Consider the following 18035-nt stretch of genomic DNA (forward strand, 5'->3'; position numbering starts at 1 on the left):
TTGGTAGTAGTAATTTATTTTTGCCCTTATATATATAGTATATATATACGGTATATATTTTTTTTGTCTTTCGTGTCAATTTATAGATTATAATACTTCGTTCGTCCCAAAAAGTTGGTAAACAATGAAAAGACGTACGATACTCAAGTATAAAAAATGAATCACTTCCGTGGAACTGAATTAAAGAACGAATTGAAAATTTTAAACTGATGCGAAGAAATAACACTTTTGATAAAATTAAATAAATATTAATTTTCTATATGGAAGATGAAAAAACAATGTAAATATAGATAGAGGGGGCGTGCAAATTACTAACCTCATTTTTTTTTTTCAATTTGTAAATGAGGAAAGAGTTTTAGGATTGAACATTTGACTTGAAAAATATAGCAATTGCATGGATTTTTTTCCGAAAGAATGATATTTCATAGATATGACTTATGAGGACAGTATAGTTATTCTAATGAAATTTAATAACTAACCCATTGTTTTTCATTTTTCTTATATTTATTCTAATTATGGAATTTTTGTGGGGCAATAACCTTTGGTTAGAATTCTCGAATTATTGTCATGTGTTTTTGTTTTTGTTCCATCACAAATTATCAAGTAAGAGTTTGGCAAAAAGCTAGAGGCAAGAAATTGAAGCTGGTCATGTCATACTTGGCAAAAACTTTATGGTTAATCATGTGAAAAGAACCCATTAAACAAACATTCCTTAGCCCAAATTGCCAAGTCACTTCGTTGAATTCTAGGCTTTGACACTTGAGGATTAGGGCATTTGGCCAACAATGATATTTTGTTGTCAAGTTGTCAAGTTGGAGAAAAGTTTCAAAACAAATTTGACCATTTTTCGCTCCAACCATAAATTTGAGAAAATTATTTGAAAAGTAAGAAAGTTTCTTATAGTGGAAAAAGGCCAAGGTCATAGTAATTTAGAATATACTCCTACCCAAGCATGAAAACAAATTTATCATATCACGGAGTTAGTTCATACGGTGCTTTGTCAAGGAATTTGACTTGGAGTAAAGCCTGTAATTTAGACGTTTGTTCCCTTTTATGTCTCATTTTTTTTTGTAGAGTTAGTCCATACAGAGTTTTGCTCCACTTTAATTGACCTATTCGCTAGCGTACACTGCGGTTAGTCTTCAAAAAATCAATTGAAATAAGTGTAAACTGGCTCAAACACTCGAGTTATAAACAAAACTTGAAGCCTAACTACTATGAATCCTAATGCCACCCTAACCTCACTCTTCCTTTCCTAAAGAAAAGTCATGCTCTTCTTTATGAGTATCTCCCAATTGCGCAACAACCTTAGCAACCTCAGTTCTTGCCTTTCCTAAGAAAAGTCATGAATCCTAATGCCCAGAGTTGCCTCCTAACTAAGTTGGCAAAGCAAGTAATGGGCACTTTATTTGGTGATCGAGTTCAAACCCCAACCCCCACTCCCCTTTTTCCCCAATAGGTGATCGAGTTCAAACCCCCCACTCCCCTTTCCCCGAATCGGATTTTTTCTTGAATGAAAATAAAAACAGTTTCCAGTTACGTAACACTGCCTATGATCCCCTATAATAGAAATTGCTTACTACATAGTATTCAGTAGTTATCTGTTGCATTTACTTTTGTAACGGTTCTTCGTATTTGAAACTTCAAATATGAAAATCAATTCAAAATTTACTGGTGACGTTTAGCAGCCTAACATACATAACTACAAAAGATTACACACTCTTCTTTTGTGTCACCTACACTGTTCTTTGATGTTGAGGCATATCTCAGTGGTTGAGCCCGCTCCCCTCGGAGCTCCTCCATCTACCAGGTCAAGAGTTCAACTCTCACCAACCCCTCCCGTCCCATAATAGAATAGACGTAGAATTTGCCTAATCCACAAGACCTGAAACCACAAAGGCACAAAACAACGGTCAGCACTTGTATATACAGAGATATTGGGATCTCCGCAAGTGGGCTGTAGAATTGGTCTTCCTGGACCAGTCGTGGTGCTCGAAAGGTGGCCTGGACACCTGAGATATATGAGGAATAAGCACACAGATGATTAGCTGGGGAAAGTAGTGGCGCACCAACCGCTGAAGAGAATTTTCTGCTTCTGATATACAGAAGCGAAAACCTTACCTAAGAAGTTGGGGTGCAAATATGACCAAATGAAACCAAATAATATACATCTCAAATTTTGTGGCTTATCTGCTGTACAAGATTAAGCAAATTGGTCTGGGCTTTTGTGGAAAAGTTACTGTGAACAAACTGTCTTCATGCTTCTCTAGTCTCTACAACTATGTGCAACAATTAATGTTTCATGCAAAAAAAAGAGAGAAATCGATCATACTTCCAACATCTTTCGTGCAACGATTTTACCAGATAAAACACGCCTTTTTCATAATGTTTGAAGTTCTCACAGACTCGCATTAAAATAGGAAATGAGCTTCGTTCAGTATTGCCCACGGTGTAATTTGGTTCGGTCGGATATTGAATAATTACATCCCTCTCTTTAAGAGTATGTTCCCATGCTGTGTAGGACTCTAAGAAGACACTTTAGATGGCATTTTGGGGGCTTTTTCCATTTGGGTTGGGATTTTAGGGGCTTTCGAATGTTTTATTCTGATGTGCAGAAAAGTTCTATTTGCACAAAATTTCGGCCCAAATTCAATCGGATGAAGAACTACTATTTGGGCTTAGTTTTGGCCCAAAGTAAGTAGCTCTTAATTGCACATGCTGGGCCCATTGACTGATTGAATCTAGGAGTAGCAAATGGGCGGGTTTGGGTCAAAATAAGTAAGTTGCAAGTGGGTTGGGTCTTTAATGGGTCATTGAACCATTTAGACCCATTAATTATGAGTCTAATTACCCATACCCAACCCAACCCATTTATTTAAAAGTAAACCCGACCCGCTCATTAACCCAATTACATACTATATACTAAAATGACTAAAATATTTATGTACACTAAAATGACCAAGTGGCTTATTTTTTTGTCAGAAATGATATTGGTACCGACCCCGTCGGTACCGAAATCGTAGGGACGGCCGCGCCGGGCCGTCTCCGGCCACCGGACGGCCAATCCGAGCCGTCCAAAAATTCTAAAAAAAAAAACGAGGGGGCCTACGTGGGAATCAACGATATCCGAGGTGTGTAAGGTGCTTGATCCAAGCACCATTTTTTCATGTATATATGTATATTCGCGAAATTTGTCTCGAAGACAATCGGTATTATTCAATTTTTGCTTTTGTTTTTTTTGTTTTCGTAAAAACTTTCAGGCAGTAATTCGGCTCAGCGAGTGGATTCAAATAAATATAAATCAAGTGAACCAATTTGAAAAAAGGTTCAGGTAAAAAACAACACTAAAGACAAAAAAGAAAAAAGAAAAAAAGAAGCTATTTTAATAACTTTTTTCATCTTTGGTAAATGTTTTTTACTTGTAAGACTCGTCTTGTCGGATCAAAGGCCAATCCAAAATTTTTAACGTAAATCTAACGAATATAAAATAAATAAAAAACCAAAACAATAATTTTGGAGTAATTACACTTGTGCGTGATAACGTGGGTATTATCTTGACTTTTACCTTTCACCTACTAAAAAATTAGCGCCATTTTTTAAGAGGAAATATATGTTTTTTCCACTCGATAGATGTCTAGCCTACTCTTAAGGTGATAGAGACGGATACCACTAAGAGGCATATGGGTGGGGTAAGACCAAATGACATCAACCACCACACCAAATGTACACTCATGCTCGTGACGAGAATTGAACTCTCCTAGTCTCCCTTTCCATGTGAGATAGGTGAAGAAGTGTCACCTTCCATGTGCAATGGTGTGCGCAGCACCATACTGCGTATCTCCGAGTCGTCGGATCGTGCATCCGACGGCTCGGATCTCATCTTTACAATGAATGGCTCTCGATCGTTGGTTGCTGAGATGAGATCCGAGTCGTCGAATGTACGATCCGACAATTCGAAAGTGTGCAACACAGCGCTGTGCACCTCACTGCACAGCACCAACCCGAATTCCGCTGGATTGTCAGAATTTGCAAACTTCTATGGTTCCCTTAATTTTGGCTTCAAGTGCTCTTTTGTTGAGTTTTTGAACGTGGTTTTTTCTCCACTCCTATTTTGCCTTGCAGTAGGACAGGTGTAATGTGTTGGATTTTTTTTACTGTTTTATGCTTTGTTTGGTTTGCTATTTGAAAAAAAAGTTTTAACTCAAAAAATACTCATTATCTCTATTTTTAATCATTACTCTCATCACTCTTCAATCATTATTTTCATTTCTCTATCTATCACTCTTAACTCATTACCCCTATCTCCAATCATTACTCCAAAAATCAAACTCAAAAAATCTAAAAAATTCATCCAAATACTGCATTAAAAAAGTAAAAAATTTAGAAATTAAGGATTTGAGATTTGGAAGCAACCCTAACGGGTACGAGATGCACCATAATCGGAGCCCACTGCCAACAGATCCACCGCCACCAACACCATCTCCGCACCAAACTGCAGGGAAGAAAACGCACCGCCGGCAACCCAAAGTTTATGTTATGTAGTGAGATGCACAGTACCATGCTGCGCATTTCCGAGCCGTCGCATCGTGCATCTGAAGGCTCGGATCTCATCTCGGCAATCAGCGATCGAGAGCCATTCAATGCCGATATGAGATCCGAACCGTCAAATGCACGATCCAACGGCTCGAAATTGCCCAGCATAATGTTGTGCACACTACTGCACATCACCATCCCCCAGTTGTAACTTCAGGTATAGACAAACTTTTCGGGGGGAAAATCCACGGGCGGGTGACATCCGGTAGGCCGATATCTAACCTATCGCACGGCGAAATCTCTGAACAAAGTAGACCGCACCCGAAACTCTTTCCGCAATCAATTGCAATAAAGCCGTACAAAATACGTACTTGTATATGTATTTGGAACTTCCAACCGTATTATTATGGTCCCCACATGAACATGAATTATACTCCTACTACTACTAAACTACGTTGGTATGGTATATTCATCTCAAATACTTCTAAAATAATAATCATGGTACGGAATAATACTATTTCCTCCATCTCGGTTTGTTTGTCCCATTTTTGATTTTTTGAGAGCGTTTGACTTCTCAAAAAATTATCCATAATTGTCAATTCGTAATATTTTTAATATACAATATGGATCTTGTTTGATAGATCTTAATTAGTTTTATTATACAAAACTTCAATATCATAAAAAAAATATTATAAAATGTAAGAGATAAGTATATTTTTTAAAGACGCGAATTTCGATAATTTGACAAACAAATTGAGACGGAGGGAATATTGCTTTGTTTGGTTCCTGAGAAATCCATTTTTCTCTCTGCACGTTTTTCAATAAGTTTTCTCTATCTATATCTCTCCACTCATTACATTTAAAATATTTTTCAAAATTGGGAACCGAACAAAACGAAGGCTACATATTCGTGACAATAGACACATTCAAAAAAGGTCGATACACAATGTGGGTTTGGATTAAAAAGTTGAGTGACTTATTTTTTTTGCATTTGTTTGTTTTGCGTCAAACTTTTGTGACTTATTAATTTTTTTCAACGAAATGAATCGAAAAAGTAAAATTTTTTGATCGAAACTCATAATTTTTTAAATAAAGACAAAAATAAGTCAATAAGACAATTTTTTTTTACTTATCTTTGTCTTTTTAAAAAAAATTACGTGTCCGATTCTTTTCATCGAGACGAATCAATAAGTCACAAAAGTGTGATACAAAATTGAAAAAAGCAATTTTTTTTAAATAAAAAAAATAAATTACTATTCGACTTTTTAATCCAAATCACACATTGATCTAGGCCAACTTTGTTCCAGCCCTCTCTAACTGGGGAAGGCTTTTCTCCTCTCCATAAAAATATACCTACATCCTCCAACCCCATCATCCTCTCTCTCTCTCTAACATGGAGACTTTCCAAGGTAAGAAACTGGTGAATGTGTTCGTACGCATCAGGTCCTTCGTAGTAGTTCGTACACATTTTTCTCATCACCTCTTATTTTCTCATGAGGCGTCGATCACGACAATAAATAGTTGCGATGTATTTTTAATTTAAACCGTTGATTGATGAAAGTGACAGTTGTGCGCCACACTGTAATCCCTATCATATGGGACATCAGAAAAAAGAAAGTGAAACACAATTTCAAGACAAGTGTCTTAGGAGAAACGTTATATACCAGCACGTTCCGGTAAATTAATACTAAAGACGAAAAAAAGAAAGGTATTTTTTTTTCTTCATCTTTGGTGAATATTTTGCTCTTGATCGTAATTTTTCATTTTAAGACTCGTCTCATCGAGATCAATGGCAAATCCAAATTCTTTAACGTAAATCTAAAAGTAAAAAACAATAATTTAAGAAGAACATATATAGTAATTACACTTGTGCGTGATAATGTCGGCATCATCTTGACATTTACGTTTCACCCACTAAAAAATTAGCGCCATTTTTTAAGAGGAATATATTTTTTTTCCTTTCGATAAATGTCTAGCTAACTCTTAAAAAGATGATCAGGAGAGTACCGCTAAGCGGGCATACAGATGTGACAAATCTAAAGAGTATCAACTACCACACCAAGCACTCGCGCTCTTGACGATAACTAAACTCTCACCTTCCATGTGAAAGAAGTGAGAAAATGTCGTTGAGCTACTACCTGTTGATTTTTTAAGAAGAATTAAATAAGCTCCTTTCACACGGTATTGGTTTCTCGATAAGGAATACTTGAAGAACATACTACTCCTTTACTGTACAAATTTTGTACAAGAAAGGACGAGACGTACGTTGCCCGTAAATGTACCTTTTTTTGTCTTAACCCGGCCCTTGTCTCCATTTTCTAATTCTTCTCCAAATACCTTCTCTCTTCCCATTTTTTATCATATTATACTCGCACCTTGTTGCTTATTCCTTCCGTCCTATTTTCATTATCCATTATTTTGTTTGTCTATTTTATATGTTTTTTGTCTATATTTTTTAGTATGAATCTTGAAAAATATATAATATGAATCTTTTTTGATAGATCTCGATTAATTCTATAATACAAAGTTTCCAAAATTATGAAAATATTATAGATTGAAAGATATAAACAATTCAAAAATGACAAGCAATTCAAAAATAGACAATGAAAATGAAACGGAGGAAGTAATTTTTTTGTTTTTTTAAAACCGAATGTCTAGGCCCAGCTTACTTCCTTACTTATTTTGCTAACATAGGAAGGGAAGGTTTATCCCATTAGAATTGCTCATCTTTTAAAGGTTTTCAAAGAATATTAGCAATGCCAATTCACGTTACTTGCATATCGGTACACAAATAGTCGCAGTGCATGTTTTATCTTAAGACAAATAAAATTTGATTGAGTATGGCAATTTGATTTATTTTAAAGAATAATTTTGTTTCGAAACCTAATGATTTTTATTTGGTTGACTTGATTTTTTACATAATTGATGTTCTTGGCGGACTCTAAAAAATGAACGATCTCAGCCATCGAAGTAAAGTGATTTTCTTTTTGAATGGATGAAAACACAATCTAGTAATCTGCAAAAGTACCTTGACAATCATCTTCATCTAACACGAATTAGTCCGATGTGCATGCAAGCTGACTGGAGACACCCGATCGGCATTACCAATAGATAAGTGACTAAATAAATCCCTTTTTTGCAAATAAATATACTTGGTATAAAACGGAGTAGGACAGTAGGTAGCTAGTTAACACCTTTCCTAGATGCATGCATGCGGTTTTCCTTCTCCCCTGCATACGGTTCTTCCTAGATGAATCCAAATTGAATGCCATCAATATACGGAGTTCAATTCTCGTCCAGTGTGGAATACCGTCAAGTTTGGTACTGTATTTGTGGGCTCTTTTCGGTCTACGATAACGATTGAAAGTGTTTACCTTTTAGAGATCGTCGAGAACATCGATCACGTGAAAAATCATATTGATCGGATACCGTTTGATATATAATTTTTAAATGCATTTGATTGCAATCTAGTGTTGTGCAACCTTTTTTTTTTTTTTTTCCAAGTTTAATTCATTTCACAGGTAGATATGAAACTGTATCCAATCAACATGTTTTTTTACGTCATTACGTGATCAATATTCTCTACGAACTCTAAAAGATGAACGGTTTCGAACATTATTGTGGGTCCGGAAAGGACCCACAAATGTTGAACCGGACCGGACTGGACGGGAACTGAACCCTTCATATTATACGTGTATGCAAATATAAATACGTAAACATATTATATAGAGATCGAAATCGTCACCTTCTCCACATCATTTGCCAAGACAACGTGTCCATTTCTATCTACTACTATAACATATGGAGTAGTTAATCAACCGAACCGACATGATTTTATCAAGGCAAATTTTATGTATATTTCCTAGCCTTCCGGGTTGTTTTGGTTTTAAAATCATTAAACCCGGCCGGTTTCGGTCTGAATTTGCTAAGTATTTTGTTATAAGCAACTTCAACTAGTAGGGGTGTGCACGGGTCGAGGTCGACCCCGACCCCGCCTGGTCGGGTATCGAATTTTTGGGCCTCGAATCCGAACCGAACGAGTGGGAATAACCGTCCGCGTGCCCCATTTTTTTGGTCGGGTCAGGTCCGACCAAAACCGAAGTAATCTATATGAATTGGTCGTCCTTTTGGTCGCGGTCGGGTCGGGTAAGAAAAACAGCACCCCGAACCGAAAACCGATTTTTTTTTTCAAAAAATGGACCCGTACCCGACCAAACTACATGTTCGGCCCCGCCCGAAACCCTTCGGGCCTCGGGTTTTTTGCACACCCCTATAAGCAAGCATCCGGGCTGAAACCGATCCTTACAAGTTACAGTATTACTAACATTTAACATATATATATATATATATATATATATATACAGTCATTTTCAAATGAGGAGGTCATTATTTTAACTAAAATAAGGACCTCTCCATTTCTCCCATTTTCAGTTCGAATTTCAATGATCCGAGCCGCTCAATGTGTTTAGAACGTGATTTTAAGAGTACCCGTGTGAAATTAGCAAAAAAAATGACCGGGAAGAGCTTCATCTGAGCAGTTTTTATTTGAACCGTTTGATAAAATATAAACAAAAACTGCTCGGATGAAGCCTTTTCGGTCATTTTTTTTTGCTGATTTCTCGCGGGTACCCTTAAAATCATGTTCTGAACATGTTGAGCGGCTTGGATTATCGAAATTCTATCGGGAAAGGGAGGTCCTTATTTTATTAAGTTAAGGTGGTCCTTAGGAGAAGGGGACTATATATATAATTTTCATTTTTAAGTTTCAAAGTTATGTTTTTCGGCCAAGGCTATAAAACTCGTTGAATACATCAGTGTAGCGTGCATGCGGCCCAAAATATCTAAGGACATCTGTTATTGCTTCAAAACTTCCGCGGCTTGAAAGGCCAAAGTCCCCCTAAAACTCCGCGCACATCTACTCCTGAGGGGAAAGTGGAAGGAAAGAGAATTAGGCCCCAACCCAGGTATTTCCCACTGTATTAGACAAGTTCGAAATGCCAAGGCATGGCTCACGGCAAGCCATTACAAGTGTGGGCTCCTAACTCCCAAGTTGCTAGGACTCAAAATTTCCTCTCCTTATTTCTCTCAAACCACTAAAAGAACAAAGTGTAGGGGAGGGATTTTGTCACTCCTCTTTTTGTTAATGCTACTCCCCTTTGTGTCTTGATTAAATGATTTATTTTGTGAGAGAATGAGAGTGACATTAACAAAAAGGGGAGTGGTAAAATCAATTCCCTAAAGTGTATTGTATAATTTTTTTAAAAATAAAGACAAAAATGATCTAATGCAGGCATATTTAAGGATTATTTTGTCTTTATTTAAAAAAAAAATCAGTTGTGATAAATTATTCCTTTTTAGATTTCTCTCGTCAAGACGAACAAATAGTCTAAAAAAACTAACATGCAAAAATAACGTATTCAATTAAAATTTGGTTCACAACTAATTACTTAATGGAAACGCCCTCCAACTCTACTCATATGCAAACCAGTGGCGGAGGGAGAATAGGACGAGCGGGGCACGAGCCCCCACTTAATTTTTTTTAATTTAAGATTTTAAAATGTATATTTTGTATTTTTTTTAGTTAATTGTATTTCATAATAGTATTTTCTCTAGTCAAATATCATTTCATTCTCAATTTCTTTTCCACATATTTGAACATTGTCATTATACTGGCGAAATGAGCTGTCTAATGTGAAAAATAGCCACCACTTACTATTTGGAACTCTTTAATGCATAACCTCTAAAATTCAAAAATGCCTAAACCATGGGTTATATGTTTTATACTTTAGCAATTATTAACAATGGGAGCAATAATGCTAAATATAGTGTAGTGAATTGTTTTTAGACTTAATCCGCTAAGACAATTCAAGTAGTTCGATTTTGTTTTTATATTCTTTGTATTTTACTATATTAAAAAATTATGTTAGGCTTTTCAATTCTTAGCACAAATGTTTTAACATTGCTTAAAACGAAATTTTATGGTTGAAATGTGTTTAAAATGTGCCTCCACTTACATAATTTTTCTGGCTACGCCACTGATGCATACCAAGGGCAAATCCTGTCAATTTGCCTACTGACCATTTCTATCTGTTTGGTGCATATGAGCGGTCCAAAAGTGTTTTGGATAGTTCAAATTTAAATGGGTGTTTTAGGGGAAAAATATCAAAAACACCTCTTTAAATCTGGACCGCCTCCGAATGCACCAAATGGATACGATCCAGCACGTTCCATCGGGTAGGCCCATATCTAACCTATCGCACGGCGGAATCTGAACAGTAGACCGCACCCAAAGGTCCCAAACTCTTTCCGCAATAAAGCCGTACAAAGTACTCCGTATATGGATCCAAGTCATCCTCGGTTCCTACCGTGATTGGGCCCCACACGCACATGAATTATATACAATACGTGGCATATTCATCCAAAATATTCCATCTAAAAATAACAACCTTGGTACCACCACCGCACATGGTATGGGCCAATGTCTCAAGAAAATGAAAAAAATATTTATAAATTTTAAAATAATTTTTTTCAGGAATCGCTAAGTAATTTTTTTTTGTTGGGGATAGCAGCGTGCTGCTGCCCCAATTTTAAGGCCCACTTCGGTCTCGCTACGATAATCTGAATCGTTCATTTTGTAGAGCTCGTCGAGTAGAATAACTACGCAAAAAATTAACTTAATTGGATATCATTAAATACCTGATCGGAGCCCATATAACTCTCAGTCCATGGGTTACAGTGGATTTGATCCAGTGTTTCGGATCCATTCTTTTTAAGATAAAAAGATTCCGATCAAGTACTTAATGATATCCAATGAAGCTGATTTTTTGCATAATTATTCTACTCGATGAGCTCTACAAAGTGAACTATTCAGATCATCGGAGCGAGACTGGGGTGGACCCCAAGATGGGGTGCAGCAGCCCGCCTCCGTCCCCGGTGATCTATGGTGTGGTCCTAGACTTTTTGTAAAACCAATTGTGGTCCTAGACTTTTTGTAAAACCAATCATGGTACGAAATAATACTTCTCCCTCCGTCCCAAAAATGTTGATTCTCTTTGGGAGTGTGAGCCATTTTTTAATTGATTATATTTTACCATTTATAATATTTTAGGTGATTTTTAAAAAGGAAATTGATTTTGACTCTACTTTTTTATGATAGCACTCCAAAATTTGTCTTTAAGTGTAAAAGTTATACATAACAAGGCACATTAAAAGATAAATTTTGGAGTACCATCGTAAAAAATTAGAGTGCCAAAATCATTTTCCATTTAAAAACTTTGTATAATAGAGCTCATTGAAATCTACTGTCAAACAAGATCTATATTTGATATAAAAATATTATAAATTAAAAGATATAGTCAAATCTTTTGAGATTTTCATTAAAAAAAAAAAGAGAGACTAAGAATTTAAAACGGAAGAAGCAGTATATTCGTAACTTTTGATAATAGAAACACTCAGAAAAGGTCGATACACATACATTTGAACTAGGCCAACGTTGTTCCAGCCTTCTCTAACTGGGGAAGGCCTTTTCTCCTCTCCATAAAAATATAAATCCTCCAACCCCATCATCCTCTCTCCCTCTCCCTCCCTCTCTCTCTCTCTCTAACATGGCGACTCTCGAAGGTAAGAGACTAATGAATGTGTTGATACGCATCAGGTCCTCCATACCCATTTTTCTCAGCTTTTATTTTCCTCATGCATTTTTGGCCGTTGTCTCTTCAAATTTGTCATAATCCAACGGCCAAAAACACATGAGAACAGGGTACACAGAAAAATCGGTACAGAAGATCTGATTGTGCTTTTTATCGCATCAATTAATCTATACTAATGCGATATAATTGACTTCTTGTGATACGCGGATCAGATGGCGTGAGAGAGCATCTGTTGGTGGTGGACGTAGCCGAATACGGGCAGAACGAATCGGAGACGAAGATCCGGGTACGGGATCTGGTGCGGGAATCGGATAAGGGAGTGCCCATACTGAGCAAGGTCAATGTGGACATACCGAGGGGTGTGATCATGGGTGTAATCGGGCCCAGCGGTAGCGGAAAGTCGACGATGCTGAGGGCGTTGAACCGGTTGTGGGAGCCGCCGGAAGCCACCGTGTTTCTGGACGGCGAAGATATCTCCACCCTTGATGTGCTCACCCTCCGCCGCAAGGTTGGGATGTTGTTCCAACTTCCTGCTCTCTTTGAAGGTACGTAATTTACATTTGTTAGATGTATGTATATACAAGTACATGTTTTTATATCTATAAAAACTGTTGACAGTATCTTTTTTTTTTCTTTCTTTCTTTTTTTCTTTTTTTTGGTTTTTGTGGAAATAAATAAACCATAGGCTAGAAGCCTAGAATCATCTTGGTGGTAGATGAGCATTTAGATTTAAGTGCTCATAAATCTTTCCGCGTGGTCGCTCAATCAAACTTCACTTGGCGTAGTAGTCCTGTAAGCCATATGTCGTGTAATCGATGGAGGCTTTATATTGCATACTCCTCGATGGGACAGTAAAAACGTATGAATGACTGGTCTCATTCTAACATCGTTTATTTGTTTGGTAAGTAAAAAATTGGGTTATAAATCCACCAAAGTGGGTAGCCTTAACCGGATGTGTCCGGTATCAGGTAAGCCCGAAGGCTGTTCCCGTCCCTGTCTGGGGAGATGCCAACCATCTCTCCTTTCTACGAAATACATTCGACATCGATCGTTACACACGGCAAGTTCAATTGACCGGGCTAGTACAATTGACTAGAATCATAGTATCTTTTCTTAATTATATAGGGGTCACTGGTTCAAGTCTTGATCTGGGTAATCCTACCCCAGCTAGGCAGCTACTGTTAATTACGTGCACACAGAAAAAAACAAAAAAACAAAAACAAAAGAAATTCAAAGTCGAGTTTTTTTTTTTTTTTTTCAAGTTTTCTGTCCAACTGGATTGCTAGCCGGTCTTATTTTGGAATAAACTAGCTGGTTCAAATTTTTCGGGCTCCAATCGTATTCGTTAGAGAGTCAAAGATTATTAATAAGCAATTTTTATCTATTGATTGTCGACATGAACGGATGAAATTTTTGAACTATGTGGTTCAGTCCAAAAATGAGGACTGGGGAGGTTCCGAACCCATTTAAAAGTGCTTGAGAAGTCATTTTCAAACTCTATATATGTAGGTGGTATAGGACTATAGGAGCCAAAATCGAGTAGTTTTTCGGGCACCAAATTTTGGAACTTTTCTAGTAAAAATAGGTAAAGAAAGGGAATAATACAAAAAGTGGGCGATGGGCCAAATTAGCACAAGTAGACAAGCAAGAATATCGGATTCAGTAAAACACGACATGTGTGTATATAATACAGTAGTAAGTTTTAGCTAGGTTACTGAAGCAAATTATTTGTGTGGGGGTATTACCTGGGCACATATATGGTTTTTCAGGCTGAAAGTTTTGACCAGTATCATCACCAGTACAAAAAAATTGAATTTAAAGAAAAAAGATTTTCACGCTCTCTTTTTATCCATTGGCACACTCCAAATTTTTTTTTTTGTCCTTGTGCACTTGAAAGTACCGAATTACCCTTCGTATGGAACAGTTGACTTAAGAGATAAGGGTAGTTTAACAATTTCAACTTGAATAAAGACAAAAAAGAGTGCCAAGGGAGAAAAAGGGAGAGTGAAAATCATTCCCCTTAAAAATGTCAATTTTATTTAGAAACTTAAGGATAGTGATTTTCAAACTATCCCAAACTCAAACCCAATCGTCTATTTTTATCTTCTTCTTTTTTCTAATGATTCTCGTGTCACTTCGAAATTCAACCATTTCTCTCTCTTACTCCAATATTTAACTAATCAAGTTTCAAGCATTTACTAAGAGGGTGTTTCGAAGCCAAACACTTTTTACATTTCTGGATTATGCATTATAAGTTAAAGATTTTATAAAAACAATAAGAATATGTACAAGTGTTTGGATGATATCTGTAAAATACTATACGATAGTCTGAGTAAAAAGCATAATCAGAATGCAAAAAATCTCCAAAATGTGTGATTTTTATATTCTTCCTTTTCCAGTTCACTTTTCCAATTTCATTTTGAAAGAAAGTATTTCAGAACCAGCACCCAAACAAAGCAAAATGCATAAATGGGGAAATTTGGCACCCAAACAGGGCCTAAATGCATTGGACATTAGTCTTTGGATTTGGCAATAATTGGCCCCTGAAGAAAAGGGGAGAGAGGAGCAATAAACCAATGGTTTGTATTGATCTTGCTCTGTGGCCCAACTTCGCCAAATTCAAAAAGGCTAATCTTTAGTATGTATACAAGTTTACCTAAAGATCATGATCACTTTCAATTAATGAAGACTAAGAATTGGAACTCCATAATTACGTGGGGTAGGACAATTTTAAACTTACTCTATTAGCAACAACATTTCGCGTTTAGTGGAGTTAACGAAAGTCGCACATACGAGTGTGTACGACGTAAAAAGAAATTCTTCGTATGTCCTGAGTCGAGTACAATTTAGATGCCATCATCTAATGTAATGACAAGTAGAATTTGAGCTGTCGTTTGAGTTTTTCCATCGTTAGACTCGTGAAATTTAGTGCAGAAATTTGCTCTCCCAACCTTGATCATCGCATTTACAGGCACAGTTGCGGACAATATTAGGTACGGACCGCAGCTGAGAGGGGAAAAGCTTAGCGACAGCGAAGTGTACAAGTTGCTCACCCTTGCCGATCTTGATTACTCCTTCTACAACAAATCCGGTGGCGAATTGTCTGTGGGTCAAGCTCAAAGAGTCGCTTTGGCTCGAACCCTCGCCAATGAACCGGAGGTAAGCCCGGAAGAATCAAGATATCTATTGTACTAGCAAATGCTACTCGTTCCTTCCCTTACTATTAACTCCTTCGATACTATTTAATTCCTTATTGTAGTTGCTTCTAAGCATAACAACACTTATTTGCTAACGAAAAGTCTAGGACCACAATTACGTCCGGAACTGTAAGATGCATCTGACGAATCTATGTGCATCTAACGGTTTCGGACACAATTGTGTCCGGAGTCATGTTTTGAAAGTGTATTCGTGGAATTGCTCATTTGCTAAAGGTTGTTAATGGGTAGTTGTTTTTTCAAAAAACTTTTTTGGGGTAGTAGTTGTCTCACTTTTTTTACTAGGAGGATAACTTAATGATCAATTTTCTATGCTCTTTTTTTTGTCTGTGTTTGTGTGAAGGTTTTGCTACTGGATGAGCCAACAAGTGCCCTAGACCCAATATCGACTCAGAACATAGAGGATTGTTTGGTGAAGCTAAAAAAGAACAGAGGAATGACAATTGTAATGGTCTCTCACAGCATCAAACAAATCCAGAGGATAGCTGATGTGGTGGCACTGGTTGTGAATGGTGAGATTGTTGAAGTCTTGAAACCTGACCAGCTCTCCGAGGCCAAGCACCCCATGGCTCAAAGGTTTCTTCAACTTAGTTCCTAAGCTGTTTCTTCCCACAAATGCTCTCTCTCTCTCTCTCTCTCTCTCTCTCTCTCTCTCTGATGAACTTGTATTATTTGTTGTTCAGATTTTCTTGTGTCAATAACATCAGTGAAGTTTTTTATTGATTAATAATAACCGAATCAAGAAATGGGTTGATTTCAGGAAAATAAAAGACAAAAAAAGAAAGGGGGAAAGGTTCCAAGAAAAGTTATGTGCCTTCTAACAAACAATTTCTTTGATATCTTCGTATACATATGCTTGAATGTGTTTTTTATTTGAATTTGACGGATGTCTATGCTAGCTTACGAGCACCTCGACTAAATCTTTTTCTGGTCCGGTCAAAGACAGACCATCCATGCCAGGAGTAGGGCATTTACAAGAAATTTCGCCTGATCCCAAGAATCAAACCCTGATTAATCATGTAGGTAGCAAACCCACTAACCAACCGGACTAACCTTGTGGGCTAACTGAATGTGTTTTTTACCAACATATCTACTAGTCCTTCTTCTGGTCAAAAAATTAGCATAGTTTTGAGAGGATCCAAAATGTGGGTTTTGATCAATAGTGACTAGGATTCATTTAGAAGAATGACGTATCGTTTTGTAGTGACAAAAGAATGCAAGACATTTTTACAGACAAAAAAGGAAAACAGAGCTGAAAGCAAAATCTAAGGGGCAAATTCCCGAAAAATCTTGCTAAAAAAATTTGAGATTATGCAACTTAAATGAGTTGGCATGATGTTATATCATATGACGTTCTATTTTTCCAAAAATTGAAACAAAGAAGAGTTGGCACGTGGTATACGAATGCATTATGAGAGCAAAGAATATATACCCGTTACATGAAATACTTTACATAGATGGCCGAGGCCTTACAATGGGTTTAAAAAGTTCAAAAGTGGTTTCAGAACACCAAACCAATGAAAGAAGTCGATACCGCAATCACTAAAACAACAAAAACACCAAGCCTGAGGGATACACCAGCACTTTTTTTATCATCCTTTGCTGGTGCATCTGCGGTTGGTACATCAGCATCATCCTTTGCTGGTGAATCCGCGGTGGCATCGGGTGGTGGAGCCGCCTCGCTAGGCTGAGGAGCCGCGGTGGGGGGAGATTTTTTCGGGCTCTTGGTTGGTGGTACCGAGGCTGGTCCAGGCCCGGGGGAAGCTTGTGGTGGTTTAGCAGTTGAATTCGTGCTGGAATTCGCTGTTGATCCATCGATGCCCGGAGGAATGATCACAGTACTAATTTGCAACACCGATATGTTATACGGCTGAGCGTCGACAGACTTGACCAAATTGGCACCTAGCGCTGAGCCTTTCACGCCGGAGCCGAACACAACCGAACCGGTGCTCAAATCGGTCACGTTGACGAACCCCTGTTGGCCAGTGGCTTGGCCACTGGACTGGAACAATGTGGTTAGCAATGAGGTCTTCTTTGAGATTTTTTTGAGCTTTTCTTCGTCGAAGTAGTCGAGCACCACGTGGACGCTCATGATCTTTTTGAGCTCGTCGGCTGGTTTCCCGGAGAGAGGGGAGATTCCCGCGTTGTCGACCGCCAAAACGGTGATGGTCTGGCGGCTGTTGATGGCGGCGGCGAGTTGGGTCTGGGTTAGGTAGTTGTTGAAGGTGCTGAAATCTGGGTATTTGTCAAGGATATGGGTTATGTTGAAGGCATTGGTGGTGTAGAAGAGGAGAAAGAAAGAAACCAAAAGGGAGTTAAAGGATTTCATGTTGATCCCAATTATGAGAATTGGGTACTCAAGAATGGGAACAATATGAGAATTGGGTGCCTCAAGAATGGGAATAAAAAAGGTCGGTTTTATATTCAAATTGGACTTGAAATGAGGCTTTGTTTTGTTGGTGAAGGAGGAAGTTTCTCTTCCACCAAATGTGGAGGAATATTGTTTTCATTGAAACGAGGAGAGTAAACGGTGGAAGACCTCGATCTCCAAATTCCAAGGGCCATTGTTTAAGGCCTTGCAGAGTAGATATTCAACGTTCCCCGGATTATCATGTGACGTTGTCTACGTGGTACTCTC

General features: G+C 37.6%; 2 protein-coding genes and 1 non-coding gene across 5 annotated transcripts in view; 1 reads left to right on the forward strand and 2 right to left on the reverse strand.

Annotated features, from left to right (window-relative positions):
- The window catches only part of LOC131335283 (ABC transporter I family member 17), an 81784-nt gene extending 65582 nt beyond the window's left edge, over positions 1–16202 (forward strand). Inside the window, exons 1-4 of one of the 3 annotated variants that reach the window (XM_058370580.1) lie at positions 11995–12153; positions 12395–12727; positions 15154–15341; positions 15741–16202. In XM_058370580.1, the coding sequence (XP_058226563.1) occupies positions 12138–12153; positions 12395–12727; positions 15154–15341; positions 15741–15995 (792 nt within the window). In that variant the 5' untranslated portion in view covers positions 11995–12137 and the 3' untranslated portion in view covers positions 15996–16202. Of the gene's footprint in view, positions 1–11994; positions 12154–12394; positions 12728–15153; positions 15342–15740 lie in introns of those variants that run through there. The other 2 variants (XM_058370579.1, XM_058370575.1) reach the window with 2 other exon arrangements.
- Positions 13089–13217, reverse strand: LOC131299341 (U6atac minor spliceosomal RNA). Its single transcript, XR_009190726.1, has one exon. It is a non-coding gene; the product is annotated as a U6atac minor spliceosomal RNA (small nuclear RNA).
- Positions 16203–16794: 592 nt separating the features above from the next.
- On the reverse strand, positions 16795–17900 carry LOC131335292 (fasciclin-like arabinogalactan protein 14; the record flags this gene model as incomplete). Its single annotated transcript, XM_058370596.1, has 1 exon — positions 16795–17900. A coding segment is annotated over one exon (1002 nt), but the record flags the coding sequence as incomplete, so codon positions are not given.
- Positions 17901–18035: the final 135 nt, after the last annotated feature.

Source organism: Rhododendron vialii, chromosome 8a, assembly GCF_030253575.1.
Source record: "Rhododendron vialii isolate Sample 1 chromosome 8a, ASM3025357v1".
Classification (NCBI taxonomy): domain Eukaryota; kingdom Viridiplantae; phylum Streptophyta; class Magnoliopsida; order Ericales; family Ericaceae; genus Rhododendron; species Rhododendron vialii.